This window comes from Manis javanica, chromosome 3 (assembly GCF_040802235.1).
Source record: "Manis javanica isolate MJ-LG chromosome 3, MJ_LKY, whole genome shotgun sequence".
In the NCBI taxonomy this organism is placed as follows: domain Eukaryota; kingdom Metazoa; phylum Chordata; class Mammalia; order Pholidota; family Manidae; genus Manis; species Manis javanica.
Genome location: NC_133158.1, coordinates 81,065,504 through 81,093,391, shown reverse-complemented (window position 1 = coordinate 81,093,391; position 27,888 = coordinate 81,065,504). Strand labels below are relative to the sequence as shown.

Here is a 27,888-nt window from a genome sequence, read left to right as displayed (position 1 = left end):
TAAAGGTAGCAGCGTGTCTTGTCCAGTCATCGCACACAATAGAGATCTAAGTCCACGTTAATTTTAAAATACTTCTACTTTCCATCTGCTCAAAATGGAGCCCACCCAGAAGAGTCCCCAAATGTTCCACGTCATCCCATAGCTGCCTAGAAGAAGGGAACAGACTCTGCCTGGCATTGAAAGCTCTGCTCTGACCCCATGAAGTTGGGTGGGAGCCTCTTCATAACAAAGTCCTTCTTCATGTCAAAGAAAGCAGCTCTTTGGTGCTCTCCAGCCAGTCTGCAAGGGTTCTCAGAAAGCTGCCTGATCTTGTTGCAGCAGCTGCGGTTTCCACCTACTAGAAACACAGAAGTGAGCCCTGGCCCGGGCGCCAGCAGAGCTAATGGCCCAGGTCCCAGTCTCCATGGGAATATGCCGAGTACCGCCACCCGGCTCACTCACAGGCCCGTGTCCCTCCCAGTGGGCAGAGGAGTTGGGGCTGATCAGGGCCTCAGAATATCCTCCTATTGCCTTATAACCACTGTTCATTTTTAACTGCCCTTTGTTTGCAAAAAGAAGGTCAATTTTCAGGGTTTTGCCTGGAAAAAGGGGCCCCTGGAAATACGGTGCAGTCTCAGATCCACCTTTTGGAAAGCAAGGCACTGTCCTAAGGTAACTGCTTCAGACAGAGCCAGAGACCTTTGCTCAACTCAGCCCAAATTCCGTCTTCTCAAAACCAGCTCTACCGTGCTACTGCTTCAAACATCAGACATGCACAGACAGGAGAGCCAGGAGTATGCCAAGGCCAGGCTCCCATAGGCCGCTCCTAACTAACGTGTGTGAATCCACCCTTCCAGCCACCTTACTTATTCAACCATTTATTCATAACCAATATGCCCACAGCACCCACTCCTGCCACCACAAAGTGTACAAAGGGCCATTTGCACACCTTTGGCTCTTTGGGTCACACATGCACAGCACTCTGTTCACTCTGCAAACACCCAGCTCAGCCACTCAGCACAGGAAGAGACAAGGCTGGCTCGTGGGGGAAGGAGGCTCTGGTGTCCACGGGAGGGAGGTCATAGCCCACTGCCCAGGCTGCACTGGCCCCCCTCCCACCTGCCCCGTGCTCCTCAGCACCAGCAGCCGCCACCGTGCGCCGACCCGGAGCGCCACGTCCTCCTTGGCAGTGTCAAACACAAGCCCTGAGATGGTGCCCAACAGGAAGTTTCCCCATGAATTGGACTGTGTGCCAAGAACACAGTGAAGGAACATGGAATATAATAAAACACCGATTACTAGTAAAGCCCAAAGCTACGACCCCAGCCGGGCATTCTGAATTCAGTTAATGACATCACTCAGCATAAAAACTTGAGCCCTTCGGCAGTCACACTGCTTTTCTCCCTCCCCATTCCCTTTCCTGGAAAGCTAAGGGTGGAAAATAGGCTTTATTTATGATTTCTCTCAAAAGATACCAGAGAATAGATCATATACTGTCAGAAAGTAGGAAGTTTAAGGGACCATTTTTTGAAATGTTTTCAACTATAACACAAGTGTCTATGAGGAGAGCTTTGTAGGAAATTTTAACACTCAATCTTATAGGACCTGAAAAAACTTTTATGTGCAAAAAGCTTCCAAAAGAAATACATTTAGGGTAACATAACAGCAAGATCCCTGGATTATGTAGTTATCTGAACAGTTAGTTACACTTGCATTTTCCTTTGTCCCCTTTAAAAGAGGGGCACTGTTTCTCAGTAAAATATCTAACATCAGCAATTTCAAAGCAATTGATTTTGCAACTTGGTAAACTCTCGCAATGGTTTTAGGAAAGTAGAAGGTAAAAGCCAGTGTCTTGAAAATAACATCTAGGGATGAATGTCAGTATCCAGTTACCTTTGCTTTCCTCTGGGGCATTCAGAATTGGCTTGCTCCTAAATGTGTGCCACTGGGAGCAACACACTCTGTGGGGCTGCTCTCTTTAAACATTTCTGAGCTGTTCAAAGATTTTCTCTATGTCGCCAGTGGAGTTCAAACAGCTGGCTATGTGCAAAATGGAAATTCACAGTATGGCTTTTGCTTCTCACTCAGTAAGCAAAATTAACACTTTTATGCTTCCCTTCCAGAAAAGTGGCAGAGGAGGGCAAGAGACACATAAGCAGCACCTTCCCAAGACACCCACCACGGGGAGGCCTCACCGCTCTGCAGCTCAGTGTTACAGCCAACCTCACATCTCTGGCTGCATGTCTTCATCTCACTAAGCCCCTCAGCAGGATCAGATTGCAAGTCACGCAGCAAGGGGCCACGGAGGAATCCGCAGTTATGCAGTGCTCCGTGCTCCTCTAAGAGTCAGAGTCGACCTGGGACCTTTCCAAAATTTGGGAGTCATACATGTTGACAGGTTCACTTTCGTAAAATAGACAAATCAGCCTGCTGCTGCCCCCCATGGCAGGCCCCAAATTTCCCCAGCAATGTCACCCCTGAGGGGTACTGGGAAAGGCCCCCAAATCCTCACCCTGCCACAGTGCCTTAAGGATCACCAGGACCAACACAGGGATGTCTCTGGGGTCCTGTCCTACCTCCAGCACCACCGGTAAGACGCAGGCAGAATCTGGCCTGGGCACATCAGGCAGGGCAGCATCCCCTGCCTAGGCAGGCAATGTCAGTGACAGCCTGCTCTCCAGGCCCAGCTGAGGGAGAAGGCGTGGGTGGGACGGGGGGTGGCCTACCAGCCCTCCACTCTCGGGACTGGGAAAGAGCTTAGCAGAAATAAAAGCAAATAGGTTAGTGACACACAGGAAGTCAGGAATAACTGGTGATGGCTTATGATGAGCCAATGTTATGAGTAAAGAAGATGACGAAGGAAAACAAGGGTGCAAAACCCAGTTGTTAGAAAACCAGTTGGTGGCAATAGTGAAATGCAAAAGGGAATTAGAAGAGGAGACAGGAGCTGAGTATGTTAGTGACGGGCACTGGAAGACACATATCTGTTCACAGGGCCACACCATGTGCCTGCCAAGGGCCAGGGCCGCCTGGATCCAGAAGGAACTGGTTCCAGCCTCCCCAAGGCCTGACCCTCCTCCAGTTCCCACGACCCACTCCCTCAACTGCCCCTGCCCTTCTTGCGCTGGCCTCAGGGACTCGCCGTCCCTCGCTGTGCAAGGAGCCTGCCTAGCCATGGTGACAGGGCATTCTTTACAACGGAAGCAAAAAACAGGCTTTGGCCTTCAACTCACGGGCAAGGACAGCACTAACTGTGGGCCAGGCTCCAGCCAGTTCCTCCAGGAAGCCTCGTAAACACAGGGCTTCACTTCACACAGAAAAGCCAGATGAGGAAACAGAGGTATGCTTACTAACTTGTTTTGCAAGTTCTGGCTTTGAAGGTAGGAGGGGACTTGCTGCCCCTTGGGACTGGAATGTCTTCTTCTTCTCTGACCTACTGACCCACCTCTACTCACTAATCCTCGCAGTCTCACTCTGCTTGGGTGCCATGCCTCTGGCACCCCAGCTTCACTAAGTGTGCCCCTCCAAGCTCCAAGGGTCTGCCCTGCAGACCCAGGATGGGATGCTTCACAGTTTGGAAACTGTCTTCACACCTGTCTCCCCTCCTACCACCACTTCTGAGCCCCAAAGCCCCTTTAAGACAATGCCTGCAGCCCAGGGTCCAGCATCGTGTGCTGAGGGACACAGTGATGGCGTCTTTGGGACCTGGACCAGCAAGGTCGTGGCAACTGGGAAATCACGGGCACCGCCGCCCAGCCCTGCCTGCGCCGGGCACTCCCAGACAGAATGTGGTTTCACCGCAATGGTGTGTGGCACATGCACTTTTAGGCCGCCCATTCCAGATGCCCTTCCTACTGTAACTCATCTACCGGGCAAAGTGGGAACCTTGATGACCCAAGGCTTTGGTGGATACGGAGTTTCTGTTTGGGGTGATGAAAATATTTTGGAAATAGTAATGATGGCTACACACCAGTGTGAATGAATGTATGTCACCAAATGGCACACTTAAAATGGCCAAATGGTGCATTTTGTGTTATAAATATCACCATAAAAATTTTTTTAGAGAGACAACAAGCCCAGCCTTGGGTCAGTAACACACCACCACTCCTGCAGCTATAGTGCTTTCTTCCCAAACCAAGGGGACCTTTACTTGGGCAACTCGCAGTGTTTACACAGACCCAGGTTCGTGATATTCCAGGAGGAAGGCCAGACGGGCCAGTGGCAATGACGGGAGGCCAAGGGAGTCTGTAGCCAGCCCCAGAGCAGGGTAAGCAGGTGAGGAGAGGCCAACATGCTCCAGCCCGCAGGGTGGGGTGGCCATGGCCATGACTGGCTGCTGGGCTGGGCGCAGCGCTTACTTGTTCTGGTCAGGCAAGCAGAGTGGGTCCCTGCGGGAGCGTCCACTCCATGAATGGTCCCTCTTGGAAAATATAGCAAATCCCTGGGCTAAAGGAAGAAAAATTGAAGATACCTGCTCAGGCCTCTCTGTTTTAAAGAGACAAACATAGGCTTTGAGTTTCAGGTCTCCATTCTAGAAACCTCTGCCTGGTGATTCAAGAGATGCTCCGTACACCGGGCTCCTGTGGCGTCCTGCCCATCTGGCTTCACTGTGTCCGTGGGCCTGTCACTGTGAGCCCCAGTCCTGGGGAGGCTCGCGTGGCTGTAGGCACGTCCTCCATCACAAGCTGAGGCCAGTTACTCTCGTGTGTATTCCCCGGAGCCTGGACTATCAACGCACTTGATGTACGACAGAGGTTCCATCAATGTTTGGATGAATGACGACACTCCCCAAACCCTTCACTTGAACCTAAAAACCAGACATAAGTAAAGACCACTTTGTTGGGCAGGCGAACCTCCTCCACCTGGTCCTAGTTCTCTCCGAAGCCAGTGGGCAGAAATATTCTCCCCAAATCACTCCTGCCCTGACCTACCTCCTCCTAGTCCCACCCAGACAAAAACGCATCCCACACAGCAGTTGCCTAAGGAAAGGAGAGGGAACCTGAGGCCCGCTTATCCCCCCTTGGCGACCATGGCGGCGGCCTGGCTCCCTGGTGAACGAGCGAGGGCCTGGCTGGAGAGCTCAGGAAATATCAGACTAAAGCAGCTCTAAGTTCAGGCTTTCCTTAAGACCAGAAACAATATACAATTATATATGTTCACAAGGGCTATCTTGGGGGCTCACTCATTTGCCCAAATGATACCAAACAGGGAAACGAAGCACTTCAAGTAAATAATGCTTTACTTGTAACTACAGCTGCTATTTGCTAAGCGTCTCTGAGCCAGCCCTCAGAAGGAGGCCCCACATGTATGATTCATCCATTCATTCATTCTTTTATTCCACAAACATCCGGTTAGCCCTTCCTCACCCTCCCCATGCCAGGTACCGTGCACTGGGGTCAGGGCCCTAGACAAAGACCTGCCCTTTTGAAGTATATTCCAGAAAAGAAGACAAACATTTGAGAAGGGAGAAGAGACAACGGATACAATGAAGACATCCTCAGGGGCAACAGAGCAAAAATAACACAGTAAAATAACGGCAAGTGGTGGTGAATGCAGTGGAGACAAATCAGCAGAGGCAGGCGAGGGGATGCTGCTGACAGAGGTGGGTGCCTGCAGCACATCAGCAGAGAGTTCAGGAAAGGAGTGAGCCAGCCATGTGATGACTGGGGAGAAAGGATTCCTGGCAGAGGGAAGAGCAAGCGCAAAGGTACAGAGTCCAGAGTGTGCAGGGCACTTCTGAGGAGCACTGTGTTGGCCAATGCGGTAGGAGAGTCATGACTGAGGGTGGAAATGACGGGAGGGGAGGTGCAAGGCAGCAGAGGGGCCGGATTACAGGGCCTCTGGACTGTTTTAGGGACTTTGGCTTTCATTTCTGGGTTTAATAGAAAGTCACTGGGATCTGGGCAAAGGGCGCACAGGATCTCAAAAGGATTGTTATGGGTGATGTCAGAAAAGTCTGCAAAGGGGATACTAGAGAGGAGACTTTTGTATGAATCATGTCCAAGAGTTCAATGCAGACATTCAGTAGACAGCTAGATATGAATTGAGAGTTTAGAGATGTGGACCAGAGAGATAACACAGCATTTAAAATACATCAGTACAAAGAATATTTAAAACCTTGGGAGTGGGTGTGGACTGAGCAGAGAAGTCCAGGAAAGGAGCCTGGAGACCTAACTTTCAGAGGTGGGAAGACCGAGGACAAACAGCAAAGGAGGATGAATGGGACAGTCACCCAGCTGGCAAGAGAACGGGAGGGGGTTCCCCAGGAAGAAGCGGGAGCGGCCCGCTGTTCAGCATTGCCAACAGGTGGACTATGGGAGTGCTCAGAGTTGACCACTGGACTTGACAGAGTGAAGGTCCCTGGGAACGTGGTTCTGGAAGAATAGTGGGGATGAAAGCCTGCTGGGAGGGGCTCCCGAGAGCAGAGGAGACGACATCTATGTCCTAGTCCCTGGCACCTGGGCATATCTAGGTTTCATGGACAAGGTGAATTAAGGTTGTTGATGGGGAGAGTATTCTGGATTATCCAGGTAGGACCAGTACGTAATCACAAGATCTGTGAAAGTGGAAGAGGGTATGGGAAGAGAGAACCAGGGATGGCAGCGTGAGGAAAATTAGGCTCCATGTTGTCTACTGTGAGATGGAGGAAGGGGTGGCCTCTGGAAGCTGGACAGGCAAGGACAGGGATTCCCCCCTAGAGAGATCAGAAGGGATGTAACACGCTGACACCTTGATTTCAGCCCAGTGAGATGCCTTGTGGGCTTCTGAACTGCAGATAATTAATACATTGGTGTTGTCTTAAGCCATGGATTTTGTGTTAATTTGTAATTTGATAAGCAGTGATACACTGCCATATGGCCATCTCACCCAAGGAATTTCACTGTAAAGAAGGCAAAGTATTATTTTCCAACCCTTACAACCTACAAGGTAAATACTGTGATCTCCATTTTAATAGAAAAGAAACTGAGACAAACTTGCCCAAGGATGTGTAGATCCTGAGTGGCTGCAGCTGGAATTTAAACCCAGGTTGACAATACAGGGGTGGTCTTCACCCCAAGACCTCAGGCTTGGCAGCCACTGAAGTGAGCAGGAAGAGGGGTGAGAAGGGCCCCAGCCTCTCATCTACCCTCCATGCCCACCGCACTCAGAGTCCTTCAGCTTTCCTGTTTCATATATTGGGCGCTTATTCAAGACCTCATGAGAAGAGTTTCACTGACTGAAAAATGCATGTGTACACAGACATACAACTTGGAGAACCCTGTGATGGACACTGCTGCCTCTCTCTTTCAGGAGACTCACGGCTCCTCTTAATGAACTGCGACCGGGATGGGCTTTGCTCCACCTCCTCCAAGTCCTGCGGTGGGCCACAAAGTACCCACACTGCCTACACCTGAGGAGCACCATGAAGTCTGACCCTCCCAGGCTGGGCAAGGAGCCAGTTGCCTAGGTAACTCAGCCCCAGCACCAGAGACCATGGATGGCTTCAGCTTTGGCTGAAAAATAATCAACTAAGAGCCAAAATAACATGCTTTGCCAAGAGCAGAGTTTGGCAAACTCTTCCTGTGAAGGGTCAGCTAGTAACTGTTTGTGGTTTGTGGGCCACATGGTCTCTGTGGTGACTAGCTGATGGCCAGCACACCGTGAACATGGCCCTAGACGGTACACACAGGATGGATGTGGCTGTGTCCAGTGAACTTTATTAAACAGGCAGGAGGCCATATTTTTGGTCCATGGGCAGTTTATTGACCAAGAGCATAAAAAATGAAGGTACCATTATTGTTGTCTTTAAGTCTCCTGGAATGTAGGTTCACATCCTGAAAAGGGAGATTGTTTCCCTCAGTTACTGGCAGTCAGGCAAAGATTTTATAATCAAGAGGCCAACAAGACAATAAGAATTAGACTTTAATTATAACTTCAAGACACAAAAAATACAAAAACAAAAACTGTATGCAAGTACATCAGGTTGGCAGAATTTGTTGAATGGTTTGCACTGCTATATTCTTGCCACTGAAGGAAACTAAATTGTTTTGTAGGACAAGGTTTAAAGTTTAATTGTGGAGCTATCCCTCTGAGCTTGCTTTCTCAAGTACCCCACCTACTGGGGCCTGGCTATGACCCCATCTAGGCTAACTGCTCAGTGACAGACCTCCTCTGCCGCACAGCGCTAACCATCAAGCACACACAAGCCGCCTGGCGTCCCGGCAGAAGACGCCTCAAGACCTTTCACATTTCCTGTTCTTCTGTTGACTAAATGCAGGGGGGAAGGCTGGGAAATGCAGAGAGAATCTGCTACACAATCAGGGGGCAAAAGGACCAGACTGGAATTTTACCAACAAAACATCCAGAGAGGTCCCTGGCTATGCTCAGCCTTAAGCAGCCTATAGCCTAGGGCTGACACCGCCTCAGCTCTGATGAAGCTGCCCCGGGGCCAGACCTCCACTTTACTCCAGAGAAGTTGGGGAGTCCGTGACTCACTCCTGTTGCACTTGGATTGTACTTAGAGACAGATCACTAGAAGATGAACTTAGTGCTTCCTCAGGTCACTTTTACCTGTCCATCCTTGAGAAGCAGCTTGTGCTCACTGGAATGGGACACTCTGGGATGCACTCCTGCGAGAACGTTACATAAACACCAATCCTCAAGCGTGGACTTGCCTCGGGGCAGTGCCCAGGACAGAGCCCTGTCCCTTCACCATGAACTCGTGCACCGGGCACCCGATCCTGCCCTCGGCCTCCATGCTGTACTCCTGCACCAAAGGCACAGAGGGCTGGCAGAGACACCAGTGTTCCTCCCCCTGCAACTGCAGGATGGGAACCTGCAGAGCCACAGGACCCAGGAATGTCAGAGAGCTTCCTGAAGACTCAGCAGGCAGAGTGCTTCTAGAATATCTCCCACCAAGGGCTGAGATGAATTGCAAGTTTCAGATAAAAAATAAAAATGTACGGTCAGAAATGTATTTCATGCCACACTTAAACCTGCCGGTACTGGTTCTCACTTTTAAAACAGGTGATCATGAACCCGATCCATCCCTTTCACTTTAATAAAGCCCTGCTGAGTCCTCTATATCCCACTATCTCATTCCTTGAAACCTTCTATCAGACAGCTGAATGCCCATAATCTCTGATGGGAAAGCCAAGTTCCAGATATTACAGAATGTCTAAAATCCTAAATATAATCCTTGGCAAATAGGAAAACTTTGAATTTTTTATTCTTCATTCAGCCACAGGTATTTTAATGCTCTGTAAAAACTACTAAAAAAAAAAAACTTTTGGAAAATGTATTGATATCAAATTGCTCTCAAAGGAGAAAAGAGGTCTTTTTAGTAATAACTATTTGTTCTCACCTTGTATTAGTACAAAAATAAAACCATGAAATACCTAAGCCAAAGAGTTAACAATTTTTGGCAGCCACATGAGAGTGAAATCAACACTTGTCAAGGTGCCAGGGCTTAAGTGAAACCATGACCTTCATTCAAGCTGCCCCAGGATTTTCACAAACAGAAAAAATTATCTATTTTTGGCAGCTAGAGAAAAAGGATAAAATAATAGCAGATGCAAAGAGTACTTGTGCCCTCACCTTATTAAAGGCCATACATTGTGAAACTAAAGAAAAACTCATCACATTTTTCTGTAGATCAATTCCATAAATACCTGTTTTAGAGGAATGTGTGGCTCCACATAAGGCTGGAAACAGTCTCTCCCCTTTGAGGAGGAGAAGGAAGCCAGTTTGGGGGGGTTCACCTTGGCCCAACGTCTCTGTGAGGTCAAGGTCTCCGGAGATGGCGCAGCAAGAGTGGATGGACGTGGCCCGAGACCTGAACTGACCTGGATCCCTGGACCATTCTGGGCTCCCAGCAACTCCTGCTTCCCAGAGCTGAGCGGTTTTCTTCTCTTACCTCGACGTCATCATAAGGTGCAGCAGGCTCTGAGACCCTGCGGGGTCAGGTACACACTCGAGCCAGCCAAGGGGCCAAAGCAGTGCTCCAGCTTCTCCTGGGTCCTCCAAAGCTCATCCTTTAAGAAAGGAGAAAAAAGTGGAAAGGTGTAGAGAAGAAGTGAACAGTGTATTAGAAATAAGATGTGTACGTCCTTATGCCAGATTCAATGAAAGAGCCAATATTTCTGCCCTCAAGAATTTTCCAAACTAGTGCAGAGCCCCCAAGGCATGGGCAGCTACCCAGGAGATCTGGCCAGGCAGCCACAGGGAGCCACGATGGATTCTAGGCAGGACAAGGACATGGCCCAGCGGACACTTTAGAAAGCTCACGCTGGCTATTGTGGGTAGAATGAACTGTGTAAAGAGATCAGTGGGGAAGCTACTAAAGCAGCGGCCCAGGGAAGAAACGATCAGAGGGCAACAGAGAAAGCAGAAGAGTGGAGAGGTGCCACCCTAGAGGTGGCACCAGGAGGGCCTGCTGAGGAACTAGACACAAAGGGGCATGGGATGTGGGGGTCAGGAAACACTGGGGCGATGCATTAGCTGCCAGTTCCACAAACTGAAATAGGAAAAGCCTGCAAAAGACCAAGCTTTCAGGGGGAAAAAGAAGAGTTCCACACCAGAAATGTAAAGTTTGAGCTGCTAAGACCTCCACAGGGAAATGTTTTTAAGTCTGGCTAAGTCTGAAGTTCTGGCAAGACATAAGGGATAGAGATTTACATTTGGGAATTGCCTGCATGAAACTGATATTTAAAGCAACGGGAGCAGAAATGATAATTTGGGAAAAGCACGCAAAGCAGGAGGCCCAGGGCAGGGTCCGTTCCCTCTCCCCACTCACTCAGTAGCTCTCCAGGGTTTAAGTCAGACCGAGGGGCCTAAAGAAGAGCCACATATTCCTGCAAGAGACAAAGAAACCTCCCCCAAGGCAAGTGAGAGGCGGCGAGGCGGTAGTTAGGCCATGTGGACATCAGCCCTTCTATGCATTGGGCACACGTCCTAAGTGTTTTACGTGCATGAGTTCCACAGCCCTCCCATGCCCTGCCTCCCAAGGTGGGTACTATCACCGTCTCCAGTTTACAGATGGGGAAACTGAGGCATGAGAGCACCCAGCTAACAAATGATGGAGCCAGGATTGAAATCCAGGCAACTGGCTCCAGGGTCCTGTCCCCACAACTCTGTGTTCACCTTAAAGAATTATCTTACAGAAAATACAAGTCACCTACAAAGGACACTAAAGAGTCCCAAGTTTCAAGCAGATTAATGTACAGTACCTGGCATGTAGATGACACTAAAACATATTAAAAATATTTGCTGAATAAACCAATGACCACAGCTTTGGAATCAATCCCACCAGTGGACAGAAAAGGATCCACAAGTGGGATGGAATTGGATCAGTATGAAAAAGTCTGGAGAGACATCTTCATAAAGACCAGTGGGCCACTCCAGTTACAGATCTCAGGGGTTCTGCTTAACACATGAAGAATAATTTAATGGTGTCTAGGCAGCTCCCAAGGAGCCTGATTCATACCAGGGAGTGGCCAGCAGGACCTGTGGAGTCAGATTCCTGTGGTAGCTGGAACCACTAGAGAATCAGGGCTTCTTGTTCTCTCCCTGATGGCCTGAAGAGCATCTGAGGACCACGGGGTGAGTTTATGCTTCCCAACTCCAGCACCTGGGTGTGCGACTGAGGACATGTCTCTTTTCTTGTTCAAGGTTATAGAAAATCCTATCAATTGTACATTTATTTTCATTTCTCCTGGACCTTCTGCCTCTGAGCCTGCCAAGCACAGCCTACTAGAAGGAGAACTGGAGTCAAACCACCTCAGTCCAGGTTTAGTTACAAGCTAGGTGACTTTAGTTCCTTACTTTGTAACATGAAGACTCCCACCCTAAGGCTGTCGAGGACAACAAACAACAACTTATCTTCAATCCTACTTAAATTGCAAAGCAGTGTACAAGTATAATTGCTTCACCGAAATGTTGAACTTAAGCACAAACAAAGCTCCTCAAGTCTGTCTTCTCCTTTAACTCATGACTCCCAACTGTCTGGAGAACTCATACATAACAGCAAAAAAAAAAAAAAAAAACCCAGGGGGCGGAGCCAAGATGGCAGCGTGAGTAGAGCAGCCGAAATCTCCTCCCAAAGCCACATAATCTATGAAAATATAACAAAGACAACTCTCCCTAAAATAGAGACCAGAGGACAGAGGAAAACATCCAGACCACATCCACACCTGTGAGAACCCAGCGCTTCGGGAAGGGGGTAAGATAAAAACCCCAGCCCGGTGGGTCCCGAGCGCCCCTCCCCCCAGCTCCCGGCGGTAGGAGACGAGTCAGCAGGGAGGGAGAGGGAGCCCAGGACTGCTGAACACCCAGCCCCAGCCATCCAGACCAGAGCGCAGACACAGTGCATATGCAGGGTCCTGCATAACAGGGAAACAGGGCGGCAGGACCGGTGAGCAGGTGCCTGAGGCCGACGCCAGAGAACAAAGAAATGGGAGCGGCCAATTTTTTTTTTCTTTTGGCGAGTGCTTTTTGGAATTCTTAAAGGGACAGGGACTCCAATACTAGGGAAACAGGGCAGCAAGACCCGGTGAGCGGGTGCCTGAGACCGGCGCCTGAGGACAAAGAAAATTGTGCGTTTTTCTTTTTTTTTTTATTATTATTTAATTATTTTTTGTTGTTGTTGTTGCTGTTGTTGTTTTGGTTTGGAGAGTGCTTTTTGGAAGTCTTAAAGGGGCAGGGCACGACACTTAGTCCAGAGGCAGGGAATCTGGGGATCTCTGGGCACTCTAACCCCATGGGCAGCAGGGAGCACAGAGGCCCCTTACAGAGATAAATAGCCTCCCAGCCACTCCCCCTCCAACGGGGCTCCACCATTTGGAGCAGCAGCCCGAGCCAGGTCACACCCACAGCAACAGTGGAGATAAACTCCATAGCAGCCAGACAGGAAGCAGAAGCCCTGTCTGTGCACAACTGCCCAGCACAAGCCACTAGAGGTCGCTGTTCTCCCAGGAGAGGAAGGCCACAAACCAACAAGAAAGAAAGCTCATCCAGCTGTCACTCGTACCAGCTCTGCAAACTATCTCTATCACCATGAAAAGGCAAAACTACAGACAGACAAAGATCACAGAGTCAACACCTGAGAAGGAGACAGACCTAACCAGTCCTCCTGAAAAAGAATTCAAAATAAAAATCATGAACAAGCTGACGGAGATGCAGAGAAAAATGCAAGAGCAATGGGATGAAGTACGGAGGGAGATCACAGATGTCAGGAAAGAGATCACAGAAGTGAAACAAACCCTGGAAAGATTTATAAGCAGCTAGAGAGAAAAAGGTCACCTATAAAGGAAACCCATCAGGCTAACATCAGACTTCTCGACAGAAACCCTACAGGCCAGAAGAGAATGGCATGATATACTTAATGCAATGAAACAGAAGGGCCTTGAACCAAGGATACTATATCCAGCACGACTATCATTTAAATATGATGGTGGGATTAAACAATTCCCAGACAAGCAAAAGCTGAGGGATTTTGCTTCCCACAAACCACCTCTACAGGGCATCTCACAGGGACTGCTCTAGATGGGAGCACTCCTAAAAAGAGCACAGAACAAAACACACAACATATGAAGAATGGAGGAGGAGGAATAAGAAGGGAGAGAAGAAAAGAATCTCCAGACAGTGTATATAACAGCTCAATAAGCGAGCTAAGTTAGGTGGTAAGATACTAAAGAGGCTAACCTTGAACCTTTGGTAACCACGAATTTAAAGCCTGCAATGGCAATAAGTACATATCTCTCAATAGTCACCCTAAACGTAAATGGACTTAATGCACCAATCAAAGGACACAGAGTAATAGAATGGGTAAAAAAGCAAGACTCATCTATATGCTGCTTACAAGAAACTCACCTCAAACCCAAAGACATGCACAGACTAAAAGTTAAGGGATGGAAAAACATATTTCAGGCAAACAACAGTGAGAAGAAAGCAGGGGTTGCAGAACTAATATCAGACAAAATATACTTCAAAACAAAGAAAGTAACAAGAGATAAAGAAGGACACTACATAATGATAAAGGGCTCAGTCCAACAAGAGGATATAACCATTCTAAATATATATGCACTCAACACAGGAGCACCAGCATATGTGAAACAAATACTAACAAAACTAAAGAGGGAAATAGACTGCAATGCATTCATTTTACGAGACTTCAACACACCACTCACCCCAAAGGATAGATCCACCAGGCAGAAAATAAGTAAGGGCACAGAGGCACTGAACAACACACTAGAACAGATGTACCTAATAGACATCTATAGAACTCTACATCCAAAAGCAACAGGATATACATTCTTCTCAAGTGCACTTGGAACATTCTCCAGAATAGACCACATACTAGCCAACAAAAAGAGCCTCAGTAAATTCCAAAATATTGAAATTCTACCAACCAATTTTTCAGACCACAAAGGTATAAAACTAGAAATAAATTCTACAAAGAAAAGAAGAAGGCTCACAAACACATGGAGGCTTAACAACATGCTTCTAAATAGATCAACGAACAAATGAAAATAGAGATCAAGGAATATATAGAAACAAATGACAACAACAACACAAAGCCCCAACTTCTGTGGGACGCAGTGAAAGCAGTCTGAAGAGGAAAGTATATAGCGATCCAGGCACACTTGAAGAAGGAAGAACAATCCCAAATGAATAGTCTAACATCACAATTATCGAAACTGGAAAAAGAAGAACAAATGAGGCCTAAAGTCAGCAGAAGAAGGGACATAATAAAGATCAGAGAAGAAATAAACAAAATTGAGAAGAATAAAACAATAGCAAAAATAAACGAAACCAAGAGCTGGTTCTTTGAGAAAATAAACAAAATAGATAAGCCTCTAGCTAAACTTATTAAGAGAAAAAGAGAATAAACACAAATCAACAGAATCAGAAATGAGAATGGAAAAAACACGACAGACTCCACAGAAATACAAATTATTAAAGACTACTATGAAAACCTGTATGCCAACAAGCTGGAAAACTACTAGAAGAAATGGACAACTTCCTAGAAAAATACAACCTTCCAAGACTGACCAAGGAAGAAACACAAAAGTTAAACAAACCAATTACGAGCAAAGAAATTGAAATGGTAATCAAAAAACTACCAAAGAACAAAACCCCGGAGCCAGACGGATTTACCTCGCAATTTTATCAGACACACAAAGAAGACATAATACCCATTCTCCTTAAAGTTTTCCAAAAAATAGAAGAGGAGGGAATACTCCCAAACTCATTCTATGAAGCCAACATCACCCTAATACCAAAACCAGGCAAAGACCCAACCAAAAAAGAAAATTACAGACCAATATCCCTGATGAATGTAGATGCAAAAATACTCATTAAAATATTAGCAAACAGAATTCAACAGCATATCAAAAGGATCATACACCATGACCAAGTGGGATTCATCCCAGGGATGCAAGGATGGTACAACATTCGAAAATCCATCAACATCATCCACCACATCAACAAAAAGAAAGACAAAAACCACATGATCATCTCCATAGATGCTGAAAAAGCATTCGACAAAATTCAACATCCATTCATGATAAAAACTCTCAGCAAAGTGGGAATAGAGGGCAAGTACCTGAACATAATAAAGGCCATATATGATAAACCCACAGCCAACATTATACTGAACAGCGAGAAGCTGAAAGCTTTTCCTCTGAGATCGGTAACTAGGCAGGGATGCCCACTCTCCCCACTGTTATTTAACATAGTACTAGAGGTCCTAGCCATGGCAATCAGACAAAACAAAGAAATACAAGGAATTCAGATTGGTAAAGAAGAAGTTAAACTGTCACTATTTGCAGATGATATGATATTGTACATAAAAAACCCTAAAGACTCCACTCCAAAACTACTAGAACTGATATCGGAATACAGTAAAGTTGCAGGATACAAAATTAACACACAGAAATCTGTAGCTTTCCTGTACACTAACAATGAGCCAATAGAAAGAGAAATCAGGAAAACAATTCTATTCACAATTGCATCAAAAAGAATAAAATATCTAGGAATAAACCTAACCAAAGAAGCGAAAGACCTATACCCTGAAAACTACAAGTCACCCTTAAGAGAAATTAAAGGGGACACTAACAAATGGAAACTCATCCCATGCTCATGGCCAGGAAGAATTAATATCATCAAAATGGCCATCCTGCCCAAAGTAATATACAGATTTGATGCAATCCCTGTCAAATTACCAGCAACATTCTTCAATGAACTGGAACAAATAATTCAAAAATTCATATGGAAACACCAAAGACCCCAAATAGCCAAAGCAATCCTGAGAAAGAAGAATAAAGTGGCGGGGATCTCACTCTCCAAGTTCAAGCTCTACTACAAAGCCATAGTAATCAAGACAATTTGATACTGGCCCAAGAACAGAGCCACAGACCAGTGCACAGATTAGAGACTCCAGACATTAACCCAAAAATAAATGGTCAATTAATATTTGATAAAGGAGCCACGGACATACAATGGCAAAATGACAGTCTCTTCAACAGATAGTGCTGGCAAAACTGGACAGCTACATGTAGGAGAATGAAACTGGACCATTGTCTAACCCCATACACAAAAGTAAATTCAAAATGGATCAAAGACCTGAATGTAAGTCATGAAACCATAAAACTCTTAGAAAAAAACATAGGCAAAAACCTTTTAGACATAAACATGAATGACCTCTTCTTGAACATATCTCCCCGGGCAAGGAAAACAACAGCAAAAATGAACAAGTGGGACTATATTAAGCTGAAAAGCTTCTGTACAGCAAAAGACACCATCAATAGAACAAAAAGGAACCCTACAGTATGGGAGAATATATTTGTAAATGACAGATCTGATAAAGGCTTGACGTCCAAAATATATAAAGAGCTCACATGCCTCAACAAACAAAAAACAAATAATCCAATTAAAAAATGGGCAGAGGAACTGAACAGACAGTTCTCCAAAAAAAGAAATACAGATGGCCAACAGACACATGAAAAGATGCTCCACATCGCTAATTATCAGAGAAATGCAAATTAAAACTACAATGAGATATCACTCACAACAGTAAGGATGGCTGCTATCCAAAAGACAAACAACAACAAATGTTGGCTAGGCTGTGGAGAAAGGGGAACCCTCCTACGCTGCTGGTTGGAATGTAAATTAGTTCAACCGTTGTGGAAAGCAGTATGGAGGTTCATCAAAATGTTCAAAACAGACCTACCATTTGACCCAGGAATTCCACTCCTAAGAATTTACCCTAAGGACGCAGCAATCAAGTTTGAGAAAGACAGATGCACCCCTATGTTTATCGCAGCACTATTTACAATAGCCAAGAATTGGAAGCAACCTAAATGTCCATTGATAGATGAATGGATAAAGAAGAGGTGGTACATATACACAATGGAATACTACTCAGCCATAAGAAGAGGGCAAATCCTACCATTTGCAGCAACATGGATGGACCTGGAGGGTATTATGCTCAGTGCAATAAGCCAAGTGGAGAAAGAGAAATACCAAATGATTTCACTCATCTGTGGAGTATAAGAACAAAGGAAAAACTGAAGGAACAAAACAGCAGCGGAATTACAGAACCCAAAAATGGACTAACAGGTATCAAAGGGAAAGGGACTGGGGAGGATCGGTGGGTAGTGAGGGATATGGGGGGGGGGAGAAGAAAGGGGGTATTAAGATTAGCATGCATAGGGGGGGAGTGAGAAAGGGGAGGGCTGTACAACACAGAGAAGACAAATAGTGATTCTACAACATTTTGCTATGCTGATAGGCAGTGACTGTAATATGGTTTATAGGGGGGACCTGGTATAGGGGAGAGCCTAGTAAACATAATATTCTTCATGTAAGTGTAGACTAAAGATAAAAAAAAAAAGAAGGAAAGAAAAGGGGGATTACTCCTTGATAGGATAAAACTAACTGTAAATCGACAATTAATGCATGCTTTAAATATCCTTAATTTTGATCACTTAAAGGGTGTCAGATGATCAGCTATGGAGGTACACTTTTCTGATAATATTCCTTTCTCTTAAAAAAAAAAAAGCAGTTTCTGTGTGGTGACCTCCAATGAGTTCTACACAATGGTATAAAGGGCATATCAAAGTGTGGGCAAAGGGTCTGTTTGTGTTTATACAGAGGATCAAAGCCTAATTTGGCTACCCAGTAAATGAACTAAGATATGATATGAAGAACAACTTCCAACATCACCACTCTCTGGAAGAGTCATACCAGAAGATCATCATCAAAAAACTTCAGCAAAAATCCTGGCACTGCTGCAGTTGTATCTGCATCCATCCCCCTGGTTCCTGGACTTGCCATTGGAATGAAGAAGGAGATATCTAAGCTGGCCTGTGCTTTTAGTAAAACAACAAATTTGATTGGATCTATAGTGTTGGAACTCAACCAAGAATTAGGAGAAGTGCAAGTTGTAGCGCTCCAAAATCTTACAACTACAGATTATCTACTGTTAAAAGAACATATGGATGTGAACAGTTCCCAGGAATGGGTTGTTTTAATTTGTCTGATTTCTCTGAGACTGTTCAAGTACAGTTGGACAATATCCATTATATCATAGACAAATTTTCACAAATGCCTAGGGTGCCTAACTGGTTTTCTTGGCTTCACTGGAGATGGCTGGTAATTATAGATCTGCTTTGGTTATGTAACTGTATTCCTATTATGTTAATGTGTATGCACAATTTAATTAGTAGTTTAAAACCTATACATGCTTAAGTTACTCTACAAGAAGATATGTCAAAGAAATAATCAATCCTCCCATGTTTTCTTCCATCTGCTACCTCTATAGCTTTTCTTCTTCCTTTCTAATTACAACCCTTAAATAGAATTCGTGCCTCATATTGAATTTACCGAGTATCATAATTCCTCCAAGTGGTAAAGATACCTCAAGACAAATGCTGGGCATAGAAGCCACAGGGCATAAATCTGCAAAGAAGTAAAAAGCTAACCTTTTCAAACAATATGGCTTCTCTCTCACTTACCAACTTTACATCTCCCTGTATGGACCTGGAAGATGACTTGTTAGATTCAGAGATGGGTAAGATTCCTCAAGAGAGGAACAACCTAAGACAGGCACAGTCACAGGGGGGACATCAGGTGAGAAATTGGGGATCAACAGAGGTGAGGCTTAGAACCTCACCCCCCCTGTTTTGAGAGAAATCTTCTGCATCTGTGGATGTTTTAATGCCCTTGTCTAGCTTGGATTAACACAGAGTCTACAGGCACATACCTGATCATCTACATTTGCTCTCTTATAACACTAAACTATGTTTTCGACCTTTATCTTGCATCTACCTACCACTTCAGCATTTTATCAAAAATAAAAATAATAATAATAATAAAGGGAGAAATGTGGGATCCACATATAAATCAAGTATAAAAATCAAATGAATATTCATATTTGACCTCATTGTTTATAGTTCATAATGCGTGATCAAAACCAAAAGTTTCTGTGATGACTGCCCTTGCACTGTTCACCATGTAAGAACTTATTCACCATGTAAGAATCTGTTCACCATGTAAGAACTTGTTCGTTATGCTTCAGAAGATTAGAGACTGACGAGAATTAGGCTTGGGGTGGATTAATGATTGTGCATTGAGCATTGACTCCCCTATACAGAATTTTATTGTTGTTAGCAACCATTTGATCAATAAATATGAGAGGTGCCCTCTCAAAAAAAAAAAAACCCAATCCAATTAAAAAATGGGCAGAGGATCTCAACAGACCTTTTTCCAAAGATGATATACAGATGGCCAACAAACACATGGAAAGGTACTTGGCATCACTAATCATGCAGGAAGTGCAAATCAAGAGGACCCAGAACAATGAAAAAAGGAAGGTGGGAGCTTTTCTCTTGGCTGGGGAAAACCTCCTCTCCACTGACCTAGCCACAGAATCCAAACTGATAGATGTGTAAGTATCTGAGAAACTCCCCTGGACTTCTGATCTATGGATTCCCCAATGCAGGTGGGGAACAACCCTCTGGTTACCTCCTCACTCAATTCCAGAGTAACTAGAATAACAGACTGTGCGCTGAAGCGAGTTAACAGGCGCTGTGTTCACTCTAACAGTTCCTCAACCTGGCCAGTCGTGAAGTGCCTCTAGACTTTTTCTGTCATTATATTAACATGCCTTTCCTAAGCACACACAAGACCAAACTTCTTCAGAATGCAGTATTTAGAACCCAGCTTCCAGTGTAAGACTGTGACCTCCTACAGATTGCTGGTCTCTCAGTACTGGTGGTGGAAAGAAAAATAAAAACAGGGTGCATCCTAATCTAGCTTGGGGGCTGAGTTTAGATTCAGAAAGCTCATCCTTCCAGCTTTAATAAACATGGCCAAAGGAAATATTCTTGGCCACCTGGAACTGGGGAGAAAGGAGAGGAGGGATGTGCAGGGCTTAAGCAGATGAGCTGAAAAAAGCCCACAGTGATTCTAAAATACAGAAATGACAGCCACAGAGGACTACATATGCCAAATAACTTTCTGCTAGTTGTGCCCAAAATATGTGTAATCAACCCCACAGATCTTTTACATTCATAGTTCTAAGATGTCTAACACCCACTCTTTTACAAAGTGCTGCTTCTAACCAGGTAGTCAAGCACTAGCTCAGAGAGAAGCACCACGATGTCCATATTTTCTGAATTCAAATCATGACTTGATCTGGCAAGGACTTATAAATTCCTTTAGGTGATAGGGCCAAAAGGATGGTATTTCAGGGACATTTCAACTTCTTATGATTGCCTGAGATAGAATTTCTGGAATCAGGACTTGTACTGAAAAATCTGAGAGTATTTATACTTTATCCAGATACAAACAGCTTCATGATCCTTTACTCAACCTAAAGAGAAAGGCGTTCATCAGATGAGGCCTAATGGGATCTAACAAGGCAACTGAGTTCAGACATGGGAAGCACTGGTAACGAGTAACAAAGTCCCAGGAGATACCACACAGCCAGAATCAGGTCTCCTCACTATGGAACCTCATGAGCTGCTCTCCTTCTCCTCCCATGCTGCCATTGTGAGTCAGCCATGGGTCACAGCAGGGAATTTCTGAATGCAGATGAAACTAAACTCAGAACAGGCCCTCGGTTGTCCTGGGCCACCTGGCATGCAAGGATCTCAAACCTCTCTAAAGCACACTAGTTCATCCTAAGTCTGTACTTTATAAATGCAAAAAGTAAGCAGAGAGAAGGCAAATTATTTCTAAAATGTCAGTCACTAATGTAGAATAAATAGCCATCTTTCAGATTTGAAAACCAATGCTATCCTCCACCTGTGAGTACCTCCCCAGGAGCATTTCAAGGGCCCTGCCCCTCACTGCCACCCATGCATGTGGCTGTTTATAAGGGCAAAGTCTCTTCCTTGAACATGCAGCTGGTACATGATCTGGTCACGGCTTTGGAGCCTCTACTTAAGTAGATGGGAGCAATAAAGTGAGGCAACTTCAGGAAGAAAATGATCATCTGCCTTAAATTATAATGACAGGATCCACCAAACAGAAATGTCCACCGTATACCAAAGCATAAGCCAGCCCCCAGAACATGCTCCTGGAGGTACAATGTTACTTTCATAAACTTTATAAAAATGCAATTAAGTTTTTGCAGCTCTGTCTTGCCAATGGATTTCAACCCCGGGCAAGTTCACTGTGGATTCACTGTGACCAAAGAAAATGACTGTAAAACGGTCTCGGAGTGAAAGGGTTATACCCAACTTTATTTCCAGGTGGCAGGTCAGTCACTAAAATCCCATTCACTCAGAGCAAGTCTGCATGCAGCAAGCCAGTATCTGCTTCTGGGCCCCTCTGTCTGCACAGCTGTCCTGTACAGACATCCTCTGGGCCTCTCTGTCCACACAGCCATCCCACACAGCTGTCCTCTGGGCCTCTGTCCTAGGCACTGCCACTACTTCAGTCTCTGCTCTGCTCTCCTGCAGCCTTGCAGCCCTGCCACCATGTTGTGCCCAGAGCACTGGGTGGAGCTCTTTATACAGAGTCAGCAGCCATGTATTGCCCACAGGTGTGCAGTGAACTAGTCAACCAGGGCCAGGTGAGAATGCTGGCCACAGGAACTGTCATTTTATCCACACTCCACCCCTCCAGGATTCTCTCCTCTCAGTCTATCGGCCCTTAGTCCTCTGCAATGGTCCCTGTGCAAGGAAGCTTGAACATTGTTCTCCAGCCCCTCCAGCAAAAAGTCTTGCGGACACACAGGCCAGACTTGTGGCTCTGTCTCTGACCTCTGCCTCTTTGGTTTTAATGGCTTGAACTGCTGCACTGGTTTCAGTTGTTGCCATAGCTTCAGTAAGATCCTATTTGGCTTCCCATCTCATTTCCCTCCATGTACTCCTGCCCGTATCAAATCAACCCACATCTGGGTCCTCGTGACCCTCACGGGGCCCCTTAAATTCCTCCTGTGAGTAACAAGTCTTATTTCTTTCTGGGTTCTCGTTGCTTCAGCTACTGTACATATCACCTCACATTTTGTAATTGCTGCCTCAAGGCAGGCTGCACTGTCAGGGAAGACAGCTTTCCCATCCCTGATCCTGACAGAACAATTCCATTCACCCCTAAGTCCCACAGCCACCAGCTCAGCCTGAGTATAGGGGTGGACCATAGAGTGTTCCACGACTTGGGGAGGGGACTGCTCTTCTCCTTGGGGAACTTGCAGCTGCTGGGTCTCTATTTTCTTTACAACCACTGGTTGTGCATTCAATACAGGAGGGGCCAGTGCCTCCGGCACCACCCGTTCATTCTTCCCCAGCTCCTCCATTTCTGGGGCTGATGGCACTTTCTCTCCACTCCCCCAAGTGCCTCCTCTGCTACAGTGCCTCGCAACAATGCCAGCTCAGTCTTCAGAAGATCTCTCTCCTTCAGCTCAATGCTTCGCAGCTGATGTTCTCGTGCCACCTCCGCCTGTGATTCCCTCAGGAGTTTGTCTTTTTCTTTGATGGCCTCTTCCTCCTTCAGAACACCTGGCAGCACTGCCATCTCATCTCCAATGGCACCTTGCTGCCGGTGCCCTCATGCTGTCTCCTCCCGCATTAATGCCATCTCCTTTCTCAGGGAATCCACAGAAGTTTGCAGCTCGTGTTCTCGTGCTGCCATTTCTTGGGTCACCTCTGTAGACCTTTTTAAGACTGTAAGAAGCTGCCTCCCAGGCACTCTGCTTCTCAAAGGATCTGTTTACTATACCAAGAGCCACCCCTACTGCCTCAGGTGTCACCTCCACTTGCCTCCAGTCCTGGGGTGGGGCCCAGTCCTCTAGGAGGCAGGCCACGCAGACCACATACCCATTGGGGGACAATCCACTGTCTCCCCATTCACAGGGGGCAGCCCGCTAAAGCACCCCTCCCATAAGGGCAGCCTGTCTTTTTCCTTGGTCAACAATGAATCCTGCCAACTATGCCAATTGTCTTGCCAATGGGTTTCAGCCCTGGGCAAGTTCACTATGGATTCACTCTGACCAAAGAAATTGACAGCAAAACGTTCTCGGGGTGAAAGGGTTATACCCAACTTTATTTCCAGGTGGCAGGTCAGTCACTAAAATCCCGTTCACTCAGAGCGAGTTTGCATGCAGCAAGCCAGTCTCTGCCTCTGGGCCCCTCTGCACAGCTGTCCTCTGGGCCTCTCTGTCCACACAGCCATCCCACACAGACATCCTCTGGACCTCTCTGCCTGCACAGTCGTCCCGCACAGCCATCCTCTGGGCCTCTGTCCTCAGCACTGCCACTACTCCAGACTCTGCTTTGCTCTCCTGCAGCCTTGCAGCCCTGCCACCATGTTGCGCCCAGAGCACTGGGTGGAGCTCTTTATACAGAGTCAGCAGCCATGTATTGCCCACAGGTGTGCAGTGAGCTAGTCAACCAGGGCCAGGTGAGAATCCTGGCCACAGGAACTCTCATTTTATCCACAAGCTCCATGCACCCAACCATGTCCATCTTGAGTTTTGGGAGATTCTGTTTAGCCAAAAGATAACATGAAATCTCCTAATTTGAAATGCACTTACAGACTAAAACAGGTGGTACCTCTTCTTAAACTGGCACGAGGCTAATCATCATCAAACCTCAGGTTCATCCTAGGGCTGATACATGAGGATTCTGCAATGGGGACAGCCTATTTACCTTAAATCTCTGAGGTCGGTGAAACTGAATTGTTGCCCTTTTCTGATCAAAATATTTTCTCAGCTGAAGAAAGTGCACGTTGCCATCTCTGTTTAAAACCTTCTTCTTTCCACTGTCACACTGGCAGACATTTATGTCTCTTCCATAGCACATAACCCACCTGCAAAGACTCTTCACCTCAGAGAGCCTGAACAGTGGGTGGTAATACATGGCCAGGGCAGGGTCATCTCTGACAGAGAAGGGGCTTCTGCTCCCAGAATTCCTTGAAAAAAGTCTCCATCTTGATGGGCACAATTAAACTTTCAAAGAGACCATTGGGGGTGTCCCAGTTCAAAATGGAAGGCCCACCCACTGCCTCCACCTTCACCTGCGTACAGTGCTCTCTTGGCATGGTTGTTCTGTCTTCAAGACAAAGCAGTGAGGAATCACAAACTGGCCGAAGAACAAAACACACACGGTGAGGCTACCCGGGGCACCAGGGTGGAATGCACACATCTCTGCCGTTTCCTCTCGAACAGGACACAGCCTTAAGCCAGCACCACTTCTCCCAGGGTGAGATTCCGCCTCAAACATGACTCAGATGACATATTCATGTAAAGGGAAGCATGTTTTTCTCATATGTAAACCCTGTCATGGAATTTGTTTCTCAGGAGATATATTTACCCCAAACTAAATAATTTAACTGTCTCAGCAGTTCCTAGTCACAATGTAGCCTGTGGCCACTGACACAGCAAAGTTGAAAATCCTGACCGTGGCTTCAGTCAGCAGCAGGTTCCTGATCGAATGAGTTACAAACCCCTGACTAGAGAAGGACTCACAGGGGCCCACCCAATTGCTCTTTCCCAGGGCAGCCAGCATGCCCTGGGCCGGTGGTGTCACCTGCTGGCTGGAGCAAGCAGCCGCCTGCTCCGGAGGCTTCCTCAACCACCTGAACATCCTCTCTTCACATCTCAGCTTACTACTGAAAACTGCCACTTTATCAGAAACCCTCCTCCCACATTAAAAAAAAAAAAGAACAAATTAAAGGCTGAAAAGTGAAGGCTAAAGATATTTATATCCCATCTTTAAAATGCTATAACTTGTCAAATGAAACAAGACATAATAAAATACCAATATCATTAGCCTCTAACACAGCGCTTCTCTGACTTCAACGCGCACACACATCACCTGCGCAGCTGGATCGCAGGCAGGGCTGACATTCTGCATCTCCTACAGGCTCCCAGGTAAAGCTGCTGTTCGTCCCCAGACCACACTTGAATTGCCAGAGGGGTGACACTCCCAAGCACTGCCAAGCCTTTCTCACAACTATCCCCAAACCACAACTACTGTCATACTTAGAATCCCAGGTGTCCTTCATCTGGGGATAAAGAATGGTGATTCAAATTATATGAATTTCATAAAACTACAAAATTATAAAGTTTACTTTTTTGGGGGTCCACTGCTTTCAGCAGATTTTTAAAGCACTCCCTGTCACCTCCCCTCCCCCCCATTTCCTCCCAAAATACAGGTTACAAACCAATGCTCTTGTGAAAACTAACTTATCCCAGAGACCAATGACTATAGATAGTTTGGTTTTCTATTTTGTTGAGCTATCAGAATTGCAACACTGTTTTCTCTTTTGTCATCATAACTAAACTATATTTTCAGCTATGCTGTGGACTAAAAATTAGTGGCCTAGCCCGGGAAGCAAGCACCCTGGAACAGTGTATTTATTACACATTGAAACAACTTAGAAGGCAACCCAAATGTAAACCTCACAAATTAGGACACAGAACATCCAAATATAAAAACTCTCTAGTGGCCTCATTTGAGCTTCTAAATTTTGTACCTACAAAGAGCTCAGATCAAGTACTTTTGGTAGGGAAACACAGGACCATGTGGAAAAATAATACAAACTGATATTAAAATTTTGCACTGGAAGGGTTAAGGGCTCAGGATTAGAAAAAAATAAATTTTAGTGTTTTAGGACATGTTATCAATGAGACACATTTTATTTTGCACTGGAAGGGTTAAGGGCTCAGGATTAGAAAAAAATAAATTTTAGTGTTTTAGGACATGTTATCAATGAGACACATATTTTCTGAAAATGTTTCCTATTCCTTTTAAGTTTTCCAGAGCAGTTTGATTTCTCAACTAAAGAATAAAAGCTTCAGTGAGATGAGTATTTGCTAGTACTTGGAACCCAGAAACAATGACAAAATACAAGGAGATATGAAAGCAGACTCAGTAAAGAATACACCTTGTGAAAAAAAAAAAAGGTACCTGCTATCTTTGAAAGCCCAGCAAATGGGGGACATCTGGGCACTGAGATTTTGGGAGCATTCTCACCACCATTAGCTGATAAGAGTAACTCACTGTGCCTACACTGTTTGTGCAAGCACTGGGGTTTATAATGAACACCGGCTTTCCTTCTGGGAGACTGGAATTTTGGTATGTGCCAGGTAGAGGGTTCCTATGTGTCAGCCCCCAATAAAAACCCTGCCACTGGGCATCTAATGAGCTTCCCTAGTTGGCAACGTTTTACAAGTGTCACAATCAGTTGCTGGAGTAACTAAGTGCTTGGCCTCCTTTGGCCAAAAGAAATCAGCTTTGAGTCCTAGCAAATCAATGACCCCAGGGATGGTCTTGAGGACCCCCAACACATTGCTTACACTTAATTTTTAAAAAACTATTGGACCAGGACAAAAGGTTTGTACTATTAAAGGTACCCTATATTGAAAAAGTAATTTCATATCCAGCCACACATCTTTTATCCCTCACATTTGGTCATTTTAAAACCTATGGGGTGTGAATAGCAGGAAGATGCAAAAGAAACACTTGTTTTTTTAAAAGCATAATATGAATAAAGTATAAGCACATTCACCAGGAAGTGTGGTTAAACAAAGTGCACAAAACACTCAAGTCAAAAATAAAATTACTGAAAGCATTTTTCCCATCTACAGTCACTAACAAAATAATCCCCAACACTGCATAACAAATGCTTTGTTACAATACAAATTTCATTACTTTTACTGCCAAAAGTTACATCACTTATTGTCTATGTTCATATTGAAATGATTTGAGGCTCAGTTAATTGGAACCCAGCTTAGAGGTTACTGGGCAAATGTACTTTCTGATTCTCACACTACCCACACTGTAAAACCACGATTTTTTAAACAGCTTTTGGGGAGTGGAGGGGAGTACATATGACATACCCTACCACATTAAACATACAAAAATCACAAGATGCATCACAATTTCAAAAGCAGTAAAAAGCAAAAAAGCTTATCTTAGAATCTAAGAAAGACAGTACTTAAACAAGAGAATGCATTGTCTAAAAATGTTCAGCCAACACAAGCCTGCCTATAAACCTCACAGACCACCCAAACAGGAGTTGAAGTAAATATTTTTATAAACTACAGGGAAAAGAAAAAAAGCAAGCTTTTAAAAAGCAGTTATTCAATTATACTTTTATCATTTGCAATCATTCTATATACAAACACCAAATCAATATATTGTACACCTGAAACTAATGTTATCTGTCAATTATATTTCAAATTTTTTTAAAGTAAAAAAAAAAAAACAGGTTTCCAACTTAACTGTAAGCATTAAAATGTAAAAATTAGGTCAAAAGATTCCTGTTCATACTTTACTAACTTCCCAGATAAAAAATACCAACTAGACGATTTTGAAAGATTAACTCTACAAGAAAATCAGTATTGATATGCATTCTCCAGCCAACGAATACAAACAGGCATTATATTTTTAAGTGTCCTAACCTTTCCTTCAAGAGTAA

At 45.2% G+C, this 27,888-nt stretch overlaps 1 protein-coding gene across 1 annotated transcript; it reads right to left on the bottom strand.

Moving 5' to 3' along the window:
* Positions 1 to 146: 146 nt before the first annotated feature.
* On the bottom strand, positions 147 to 24,504 carry RIOX2 (ribosomal oxygenase 2). The gene is given in 10 exon segments (XM_037001663.2): positions 147 to 247; positions 250 to 334; positions 1,099 to 1,224; positions 1,780 to 1,787; positions 4,338 to 4,425; positions 8,654 to 8,794; positions 9,875 to 9,907; positions 9,909 to 9,992; positions 24,114 to 24,345; positions 24,347 to 24,504. Coding segments are annotated over 10 exon segments (1,056 nt in total).
* Between the last annotated feature and the right edge of the window lie 3,384 nt (positions 24,505 to 27,888).